Source organism: Rousettus aegyptiacus, unplaced genomic scaffold (genome assembly GCF_014176215.1).
Source record: "Rousettus aegyptiacus isolate mRouAeg1 unplaced genomic scaffold, mRouAeg1.p scaffold_m13_p_6, whole genome shotgun sequence".
In the NCBI taxonomy this organism is placed as follows: domain Eukaryota; kingdom Metazoa; phylum Chordata; class Mammalia; order Chiroptera; family Pteropodidae; genus Rousettus; species Rousettus aegyptiacus.
Window position 1 is genome coordinate 88,158,200 of NW_023416309.1, and position 11,810 is coordinate 88,170,009.

At 38.1% G+C, this 11,810-nt stretch overlaps 1 protein-coding gene across 2 annotated transcripts in view; it reads right to left on the minus strand.

Annotated features, from left to right (window-relative positions):
• CLTC (clathrin heavy chain) overlaps nt 1-8,586 on the minus strand; it is a 62,483-nt gene extending 53,897 nt beyond the window's left edge. The window contains exon 1 of one of the 2 annotated variants that reach the window (XM_016143401.2): nt 8,209-8,487. In XM_016143401.2, coding sequence (XP_015998887.1) covers nt 8,209-8,250 — 42 coding nt within the window. In that variant the 5' untranslated portion in view covers nt 8,251-8,487. Of the gene's footprint in view, nt 1-8,208 lie in introns of both variants that reach the window. The other variant, XM_016143400.2, reaches the window with a different exon arrangement.
• Nucleotides 8,587-11,810: the final 3,224 nt, after the last annotated feature.

Sequence of the window (11,810 nt, forward strand, 5' to 3'; positions counted from 1 at the left end):
CTAAAACTTCCCCACATTGAATCCTTTAATCTTGCTTCTTTCATATCAGGAAAGTTTTACTCCCTTGTCTGAAAAAAGCTTCCATTCAGATTATTTTGGTTTTTATAATTCTTGGATTTGTAAACCTATTCTGTCACACCTCCCATTGTATTTGTGATTTACACCTCCCTCCCCCCCTTCTTCACCCCCATATACACGTGTGTGTGTGTAAATCCTTCAAATTAATCTTTCACTTTGCAGATTTCCACATGGGCAATTCTGTTCCTGCCTTCAGGATCAACTGTTTCTGTACATGCTCTGTTGTTCCAACCTTTCATCTCCATGGGTCTGTTTGTATTATATATAAAGTGTTGTTTGCACACCATGGATGATGTCAACAGTTTTCTAAAATTCTCTTCTGATTTTAGTGGGGAAAAAAAATATTTAAAGTATTTCCTCCAGTCTCTTCCTAGTTCTGTAGCACTTCTTCCAATAATCGCACATTTAAACAATTACTGAGCAGGTACTGTATGCCAAACACTATACTAATACAGAGAATTCTACCATAAATGAGATACGATCTCTTCTATTCATTGTGTAACAGACACACAGCAATTACAATGGTACCAAGTTACAAAGAGGAATGCCTAATCTAGATACATGTGAGGGTGTATGTAATATCTCCAAAGAAATGGAAATGCAAGCTAAAGCGGGCCACACAATTTAAGGAAGGGCAGGGCTACAAAGCTTGGAAAAGAATCCACAACTAAAAATACTGTATATACCCAAATAGAGTATTCATTTTCCCAACCTTTTGGCAAGTGCTGGAGAGAAAGTGAAAAACACTAGAACTTTCAGACATTAATATCTTTAATGGACATGTGGTTTCCTTTCGGGGAGATGAAAGTTTTGGAACTAGATAGAGGTGATGGTTATACAACACTGTGAATGTACTAAATACCACTAATTTGTTCATTTTAAAATAGTTAATTTTAAGTTATATGAATTTCGCTTCAATTTAAAAAGGCTTTTGGTCCCCTTAAACTATAAACTCCTATATAATTATCTAATGTCTAATTATATAACATATAATTCAATTAATCACTGGATTAGAAAATTATAAGACTTGGAAAATTTTTTTCTACTTTTCACATTTCAAAAACCATTGTACTCAAACTCCTCATATGTGTTTTTTACATCAGTGTTTTCATTAGCACTTGAAAATTACCTCCAAAGTTTTTTTATCCATTATGGTGCAATCATGGGGATCTTATAACATGCCTCAAAATCCATTTGTATATTATGAGTTGTCTTTTCTCTTGCTTTTAGATTATGATCTCCAGAAACATATCACTAATGGATTGCTTTTTGAGAAATACTTAAAATGTTTGCTTATAACATCCAACAGTTGTTAATTGTGAGGCCATACACAGAAGAATAATTATTAGATGTGTTAAATTTACCTCTTACCAATCCAGATACTTTCAAATAATGAGATCTATTCAAAGTCAGCTCTTTGCCAAGAGTGTGTATAAATAGTCTTTCACTTTACTCTATCCACTTTGGTGGTTTTTAAGCCCTCTTTCTTCGAAGAGCACCAGGTCAGAAATAGATGAAAGCAACTCTCAACCCAATTCTCATTTTTTCATCTACTAAGATTCTGACAGTTTCAATAGAAATGGGTCAACAAAAACTGCAATGCCAAGGACCCCCAGTGTGTATCACTATGAGAATGCTTCCCTTCCTTACTCCAAAAATGGACTGAATGTACAAAATGAGGAGGAAAGTCTGGTGTAATTTCAAGATCTTGGCTTCAATAACTGGGTAGACAGTAGTTTTTTCCTTTAGCATGTATATATGTTCAACTCAACTAGATAAAGGGAGTCTTCCAGCACAAGGGCTAAGAACTAATATTTGAGTATCTGTATCATTATGGTAAACACAAACATATACTATAGCCTCTCTTAACAATTACCAGAAAGTATTACTTTAATAAATGAGGAAGTTGAGAAAAGCTAAAGACAGAGCTTGGATTAAATATCTGAGACATTTTCCACAATAGCACACTGTAGAATTTAGTGTGATGAAATGGTTTTAATGGACTCATTTTCTATTGTTTCAGAAATAAGCTTTTAAATCTGCTTTACTTCAGAATTTAAAGAAAAGTCCTTATTTACCCAATGAGTCAGAACAGGAAGTACTAATATTACTGGAAGTTCTGCCTCTAAAGCACAACTGTACAAGTTTGTAATCATTTTCCCCTCTGGTTATGCTATTCAAACTGAGCAAACATGTTCCGCTCCCACTTTCCTTCTCTCCTTACCCCAAGCACAAATCATCTTCCTTGAATTCAAGTTTTATATTAGTATAAATACAAAAGAATTATATAGTAAAATAGAAAGCAGAAGTTTCCTACTTTCACAAATGGCTTCAGACTGAAACACAATCCTTCTCTTGTTATTAAGGAAAAGTCTACAGAGAAGTTTAAGAAGTTCAGCCTGTGAGAGGGATATAGATATTCTTAGGTGCAAGTTAACAAAATGAGGAGGTCCCAAAAATTCTGCACAATTTGCTACTGGGAACTTGGATAAAGCCCTTTAAAAAACATCTTTAAAAAAAAAAAAAAACCATTTAAGGCATAGAAAAATCAAATATTGGTTCGCTGGCCCCTACTTTTCTCAAAATATTAAATATACTGACCTAAAAACAAACTACTAGTAGAATGTGTACATCAAAGAACACAACACAGATACAAACTATGATATATTTTGCAGTTAAAAATATAGATCACCAAATGAGGCAATTGCCACACTGAAAGAACAAATACTGAAGTCTGACCACCCACTCACTAGCTGTGTGACTCTACAAGTTAACTGCTATGAACTTCAGTTTCTCTATTTGCAAAATAAGTCTAACCCTACCTACCTACCTGAAAGGATTATCTTGCTAACTGAGATCACAGACATAAAATATTTAGCATAGCTCTTGGCACACAGTAGGTACTCAAATAGCTATAATGGTGAATTTATTTTGACCTTGTAGATTTCAGGGCAATTAAAATTTGATGGATACTTATTCCTTCTAAAGTAAGGCAATTAATATCTTAAATTCTGTCTTTCATAATACAAAAGAGACACAAAATTCAAGTTTGACAGATGGGTTTTGCATAATACATTGAGACCCAAGCCTCCTGACATCCCCTTTGAGTTAAGAGCATTAGCCACAAGCACTTGGCTAACAGGGGGTACAAAAGACAAAGCTATAAATTTTGCTATGGTTTACAAATTGATTTTATGAAGTAGCTTTAGCATACCCTATATGTAAATTAGAAAAACAGCCTCATTCTAATATACAGGACTAAAACATGAACTCATTTCCTATCTAAGTAAGAACACTTCAACACCACCATCTTACAGAAGGACATATACGAGAACAAAGGCCTGACTGGCATTCCACATGGGTATTTTATCAGATATGATTAGGTTTCCAAATATATCTGGCCAAGGAACACTAATTTAAAATGTATCAATGAACGCTCATGGGATATAAAAAGGATTTTAAGAACTCTTTTGGGCACAGTTTAGATCAGTATCAATTCTGTATCATACTAATATTTGTATTAAATTCTGCACAATGCCAAACATTCAATTAACATCCATGGTTGCAATTACATGTGGATAGACTTTGTCAACTAATCAGTGTAAACTTGAATGCAAACTGCATTTGGTCTTGTTCACCACTTTGTCCCCTGGTCTAACATATAACACGCTGCTGATATGTGGTAAGTATCAAATCTTAGGTGGGTAACAAATTTTTATGAACCATAAAAAGCTAATAAAATGTTATGCCATTGGTTCAGAGATGCTTGAATAAAATGTACTGGACAAAAATTATATAACTAACAATTAATGCTCTGAGAGTGCTACACCAAGTACTCTCATATACATGACCTCACATCGCCATTGCAAGAGGTTAGTCTTAACCTGTGTCCTCCAATAGCGTAGCCACATTTCACAAGCTACATGTACTGAGCACTTATAACGTGGTTACTGCGACTGAATTTATTTTAAAGTTAAAATTAATTAAACTTAGTTACTGATGATCAATTATGGAAAACTTACGTATGTTTGGAATAACCTTGGGTGGCAAATCTGCTCTGCCAACTGTAAATTTTATAAAAGCCAAATAAAGACCAAATATTTCCAATAGGGTCTGAATTAAAATGTGATGTAGGTGTAAAATACACATCTGATTTTGAAAATTCAGTAGCCAAAAGAAAAGTAAAATATCACATTTGAAAATTTTATACTAATTACATGTTGAAATTGTAATATTTTGGGTATATATATAGTTTCATAAACATATTGATTTCACCTACTTTTCATATGGCCACTTGAAAACATAAAATTACATATGTGGCTCTTTCTATTTTTCTATTGGACAGCACTGAACTTGACAACCCCCAAACTCCTAATCTACTATGCCACACCATTAATCCCATTTTAAACCAACAGAAAAAGTCACTTCTTGAAGCAAAGTCCAACAACAACAAAAAAAGTACACTAGAAAACTGTATTAACTTTTCTTCTTAAGGACAATCATTCTGTTTCTTTGAAATATTTTGTGTCAGAAGACCTAGGTTCAAATTCCACTCTGACACTGTGTTCCTTTGGGCACTACTTTGAGTCTCACTTTCTTCAACAGTCTGAGAAAGATGTCAGGGGGTTAAGTGAAGACCTAAAAGCACCCAGCCATGTTTATAGACTATAACAGGCTCTCACAAGAAGTCTGCTGCCCTCTCCACTCACTGGTCACTGTTCATCATTACCACTTCCCCAAAAGAGACAGCACTTTCTAACAATGAATGTTTTAATTTCCGCTAACAAAATGTTCTAAACAAATATGGGTAGCCAGAAAAATCTTCTCTCACAAAGCATATTAGTACAGCCTATAATTGAACAGTCTAATGTCATAGACAATAGCCTTTACATTTAAATTAAAATAAATAAAAGAAAAAATAAAAGTAAAAACTTAGACCCTCTGCCACACGAAGTACATTTCAAGTGCTCAAAACCCCTATGTAGCTAGTACGAATTTCACCATTAAAGTTCCTTTAATAGTAACTCTCAAAAAGCAAAAACCACATCACTAACAATGCCAGAAAAAACATCTTGTTAAACATAATTTAAATATCATAGGTTAAGCTTCCTGAAATCATGTATTTCAGTGCACACTAAAAAATGATTGAGGTTCTACACTGACAGTTTCATGGCTTAAATTATTTCCTAAAGAGTGAAAGCAGTCACTAGACTCGGCCACACCCCCATAAGCCCAGTAAAATGACCATTAGGAAAATTCTGAAAAACATGATACATCTTAAACTTGGAAGCTATTCCCAGATAGACTGCTGCATAATTCCAGGCAGTACAGTTAAGCATACAGCATATCCCAGTCAATACTTAGCACTGCTGTCTCTTTGCAAACCAAAACAACCAATCAACACATAACATATTCCATGCCTGCATTTATGAATGAAAAGGGAAAGAAGGGCCGGGGGCTGGGGGTTAATTGCAGACCCAAGGAACCTGGAAAACAGCAGAATGTGTCAACTGGCATTATTTAATGTGCCAAGAATTGAGAATTACAGGCATAATTTTATAGGTACCCTAGGATTTTTTTTTTCAAAATCTGCAACTCTAGCAATGTCTTGCTCAAATAGGCACTCATCTGTTAACTGCTATTAGCCTAAACATCCTAAAAAAGAAAAAAAAAATCCTTCGTAACTTAAAATATCAACATTCATGTGCTGTAGTGCCAACTCTTGATTACAGATCCTTCAGTTGGCCAAAGTAGTTACACTGTATAAAAATAAATTCATTTACAGTTCACCTTTTGAAGCTTTTACAAGCTAACTCTACACTCAAGTTCCTCAATTCTTGTTCCCAATTTTTATCCTAAGTATTTCAGAAAGTTTTCTGCTACTTAACAAATTGGTAGTGACCCAAAGGTTAAAGACCTAAAATGCCAATTAAAATAATCCAGTATTAGTTTTTAAAAAGGGAAGGGGTAAAAATGAAAAGTCAGCAATATATTATCATGTAAGAGGTTGGTGATCAGGACTTTTCCTGCAATTAATCATTATCACCTCGAGTATACAGTCACAATAGCAAACTTAAGTTTAGGCATGGCAAATTACTTCAAAAATGGATGACTGAATTATTCGACTATATTTGCAAAGGTGCTTTATGCTCATATCTTCAAATTATTTGAGAAGAAAATGGCTTCACTCTAGTATCTGCAGAAATTTCAAATCTCTTAGAAGTCAGACCCACATTAAATCTGTTTTCAATTAGTGACAAGGTTGGATTCCAATCTTTGGGATTTAACAATTCTAGTACACTCGTTAATACAAATTACAAGATAGAGCTCAAACCACCACTCGTCAAGAAATAAGATTTACTAGTGGGCTATACCTCTGCCTTGTAAACAGTAACTTGTACCTGCTTCTCTTGCATATTTTACAAACATCTGCCTGCAGAATTATACATTAGATGCACTTCTGTGTGAGGAGCCTAACCCTCCACATTCATTTACAGCCCTCTATAACAAAATAACTGCAGCAATTAAAACTTAGATTGAGCACAAACAATAACACCAGTGTGTTCATTCTGTCACTTAACGTTTCTTTAAACTTTTGTAAAATAGTGTTCCAGTACTTGAGGTGAGTTATCTGAAAACTACAGGTGACTGAAGAAAGTGCATTACTTGACTCGTTTTTGGGGTTGGGGGGGTGGGGGGGTAAAGATTATTCATTACATTTAAAGACTTAAATGAAAAGAATGTTTTGCGATGCAAGCAAAGGTGATACCTGTAAAAAATATATGAAATTTTGTTACTGATGGGCTAAATATTAAACCTTTTTATTAATAAGAATCCTTTATGTATGTTCTACCAATGGGAGAAAATAAAATTAGACTTTGGTAGTACAGTGTCCAGTGGATCACTAATATGAGTGTCATGTCAAACCAGGGGATCTTTTATCATTATGAAATTAGCCCTTCAGAAGATTAAGCTGAGGTAGGCCTCTTTAAGGAGTATTTGGGGAGAATTAAATTATTTCAGCCAAAGTGAAACCAGGATTGGTGAACCAGGAAAACTGGAAGCTCAAAAAAGGCTTAACTCAGTCATGCCTTCCAATGATCACCTGCCCGGGCCCTCCATGGGCATGTTGCCAGATAAGACAATATGCTGCCTACAGGATAATGCACCATAGGGAAGAATTCTCGAACCTACTAAACGGAAGCCAATTACAAACCAAATAACCTTGCATATCTTACAGCAGGTGTGCTCTATCCTCAGGGCTCTGTTCAATTCCATGCAATCCTGAGGGAGATAGGTACTCACGCCCACAACTACGTGCTAGACTTCAGCAAACCCCAAGATAACCTCTGAATAACTCTTCCTATCTTCTAGAACCAAACAAGGGGTAAGTGCCATACCACCCGCAGAGATATCAAGAAGGAAAAGATGGCGAGTTCCCCTAGGGACCTTGACCCCACACAGTGCGAGACTGACACCGCCCTAAGAAATACGTCCCCCTATTCTATACTGTTCCTTCAGTGACCTTCTGTTCCTACTGCCTCGGGGATGGCAAGAGGTAAGCGCCACTGCTGTTTCCCCCACCCCCATGGGAAGGTTTGTTTCTCAGTTGAGAGCCGCAGAGAAAGGAAGAAAAAAGGTTGCTCCTCCCCAACCCACCCGCCGTACAACTCCAGGGTGCAGACACTATGAAGGAAAGGGAAGAGCAATGGGAGGTGACAACCATGCACTCACTGGCCTAGGTAATGAAAGCCTTGCTCCGGAAGAAACGCGAGAGGATCCCCCTGCTCCCCAACCTACCCAAATGAATGAACTGAATAAAACGAGGAAGGGGGGATGGAGTTAGTATACGCAGTTCTAGCCATCCAGGAAGCTAAGACAGAGAGGCCCTCAAACCCAGGACTGGCTTCGCTGCCCTCTGCACCATTACTCTCGTCCTTTCCAACCAAACCCCACATCATTTAACCCTTAAAGCTTTCCAAAATAACGCTCCCACCCTCCATCTACCCCAGACACCGATTACTGCCCCCCCCCCAACCTCCGATCCTGCTTTTTGTTTGGGCCCAGACTCCAGAATTTTTCTTCTTACCACCCTCTCCACAACCCTCACCAGCCCGGGCCCAGCCGCACCTGGAGATGCTCCTGAAAACGAATTGGCAAAATCTGGGCCATGGCGCTGTCGGGGGTATGGTCTCCTCCTGTCACTGGGGCTGCGGGGCAGTGGCTGCCCGGGCTCTCCAAGGGAGAGGAGGAGAAAGGGGACGGGGAAGGCTGGGCTCAGCAGGATACTCTCCGGGGACGCAGGAAACTGGCAGGCAGACGAAATAGCTTGGGTCGGGGGCGGAGGCTCCAGGGTCCAGGAGAGCCGCAATGGCGGAACCGGGCGCAGCGCAGACTCCGGAAACGGCTGAGCCCTGCGGAGGGATCCCGGCGACAGAACTCCGCCCAAGTCACCTCACTCCCTCCATCTTATGTACCCCTCCACAGCACGCCGCGGTGCAGCCGGCGCAGTAATTCGGGACGCAGTGCGCTCAGGCCCTCGCTTACTGCTGCGACACGAGGGTAACTGGAAGAAACGAAGGGACTACTTTTTTTGGACTCATCACTTTTCCTAGCCTCCTGCTTTTCCCTCTCTCCCCCCGTTTTTTTTTTTTTTTTGCATTTTGCCACATCATGCGACTAGGGGCGACCGACGTCATTTCCGTGGGCGCTTTAGGTCCCACCCACGTACTTCCGGGTGCACGTGATGCTGGTCGGGAAGGGTCGGCTGATCGCTGCCAGAATGCAGACGGAGTATTAGGGAGATGTGGAGTCTCCTGGGAATGCAGGGGCTGTTGGACCACCGTGAGGAATGGTGGTGCTGCTCCGTTTCCCTGTGGGCCCTGCCTATTTAAACTGACTCCTTTACGAAGAGAACGTGGCGTGGGTAGATGGGCCCAGCCTCCCGCCCTCTCCGTGACTCAGGGAAACGGCCTCTCTTGGCAGCTGGCTGCAGCACTCCTCCCCCGCCTAGTTTCTTATAGTGGGTGTTTTCTTACATCCCAGGGAGGGGGTAGTGAAATGGGGTTTAAAATCCTCTCTGCCCTTTTGCACGTCCTTCTGACCGTTGGAGAAGCTGACGCTTGGATTCTAACTAGAACGAGCAGTCTCTTCGATGTTAAGTAATTGGCTCAAAGGACAGTGAAGGCCATGTCTGAGGCATCTCAAGCTGGCCTGTGATAGCTTTTCTTAATGTTTCTGCGGACATTTTGGCGGACGTATCAGTCTAGTTTAGTAATTTGTCTGGTATTTAAAGGATTTGAGTATCATAAATACGCGAAAGAACTGGACCAAAATTGTAGGATTTTTTGCCCACATCAAATAATTAACAAGTCTCAAATATTTAGATAATTAAGGATCGTTTGTAAAACCTTAACGTCCTTTCTCGGTGTGAGTAACGTATAGTCTTGGAGAAAGGGATTAACCATTAATGGGACCACCTTAATGTTGCTTATAAAATACCAGCGTTTGGGAACGTAAAGCACTTCAAACCTGGAGTATTGTATCGTTTAACAGCGTTGCTGTACCTAGGGTATTTATCGAATAATAATCTCAGTATTTTATTCCTAAATAACCTGTAATATTTCATAATAGCACAAATACAGTAAAAGACAAAAGTAGTTCTGTGCCTTTCCTCTTATTAAGAATGAGACGTGATTATTTTTCCAGAAAGATCTTGACGAAAAACTCAAACGTTCTACGACTTTTAGTGCCCTTTCCAGATCAACATAAAACATTACTAGGTATACAATAATTGGGTGTATTAAGCAGTTTTGCCTAGAGATGTTTGCTTAATTATTTACATTGCTTTTAATGTTTTTCCCAAAATATATCTCACATAATGAGGGAAGAATCTTTGGCAGGTGTGAGACAGAGCCGAGAATATTGTGAAAAGGAAAGCCTTGCCACCATGTCATGAGAGTGAATACTTAGCTTGGCAAAATTGTATTTTGTTGTGTTAAGCCAAATATTTGGAGATGGTCTGCATTCTGCAACATTTGAAATGACCTTTTTAATGCCAGTTAACAGCTGCTTTCAGTCCTTTATGCAAATAGACAAATCCTAACTCAAAAATCAAAAAGAGTTTTCCTACAGTAAAAAGCTGTAGCTTAATCAAGTAACTTCCAATCTCAGAATCTGAGATACAAGAGATATCACGAATAAGCCACTGAAATTTTCTTTAATAACTGTCTTGCATTTTCATACAGACCTGTAATTTAAGTACATTTAGAATCCCCAAAGCAACTGATTTCAGCTTGAGTATTTGGCGTGGAATATCAAACCACAAGTGCACTGAGGTTGTGTTAAAGAGACTGCTGTCTCATCACACAGAAATGTGTTGAATGTATAGTTTTCAGAAATCATTTAGGGAGAAGAAAAATAGATTACAACATACTAGCTCATTTTGAATACTGTATCCTTCAAATCACTAAATCCAAAATTTTTCAAGAGAAAGAAATGGTCCAAATGATAAAAAATTAAAAAATCAAACCTGTGACTTTTGAAAGATCAATAATTTCGGCTGAGGTAATAAGAGAGCTTTATATGGTAGTATGCTGTTCTTGCAAATGGTGTAGAGGCAGTAAAAAAGACTGTCAGTCCTTGGGTGAGAAGCCCCAAAGGCTGAATCACGGTTAACAGATACCTGAGCAGAAATTGAATGGCTTTGTTTTCAGGTACTATCTCCAGTTAGAGAAGATACCCTAATAAACTAGAAAACAAATGCTGGGTGGTTTTTTTCACCCCTTAACTATGACAAAGTCTTTTAATAAGGCTGCTATTATAAATATATAATCATCCTGGCTTTTTGTTTCAAAAAATATTTTAAGGTAGCCATGTCTATAAAATAAACAGTTAAGCTATTTTTTAGGATAATGTTCAATAGTAAGTCCTTGCTCTGAGTCACAGCAATTACCCTTAGCAAAAACTGCATTGCTCGTCTATTTTGAGGAGTGCCAGTTTTTCAAAACCTATTTTATATTTTATGCCAGTAACTATGACATATATATGTATATAAAATACATATATGTATTTTATATACATATATATGTCAGAAAAACTTTTCATTGTAGAAGATTCCCCTGTAGTTGTTCACCTTCAAGCAGCCCCTGAATTAAGGCCCCTGCATTTTAACTTGACCTTTTAAAAATAGCTTGTGCTAGCTGCATTGCAAAAACCACAAAGTCAAGTCATTTCTCAAACATTGAGATTAATTTTAAAGCAGAACTTTAAACCTAACCCACTGCCAAATATTTAAAACTCAGATTTTAATGAAACCAAACAGGACATAGTTTAGCATTACCCAAGTAAGATAAGAGGTTTTGCCATTTAAACAACTTTGAAACATCCCAGTCCCCTAGAGCCAATAATATGAATCCCAGCAGGATTAGATAAAGAGCAGAACATCAAATGCCCAGTAAGTGGCCCAGTTATCAATCAACATACAGTACCCACTTTATTTTGGCCCAGAACAAGGCAATGATTATAGGCAATGCTCACCCAAAGCAAGAAAAAAATTTTCATAGTCTTTTTTAGAATGAAATGGTCCAAATTGTATTCAATATCATTCACTCAGGCTTGTCCTAAACTGAATTTATGTAGACAAGTTTTGTAATGTACCATGCATGGATGGCAATAAGATCTATAGTGACCCTTTTATTCTCTGTCAGGACTGAGCATATTCCAAGTGAAGA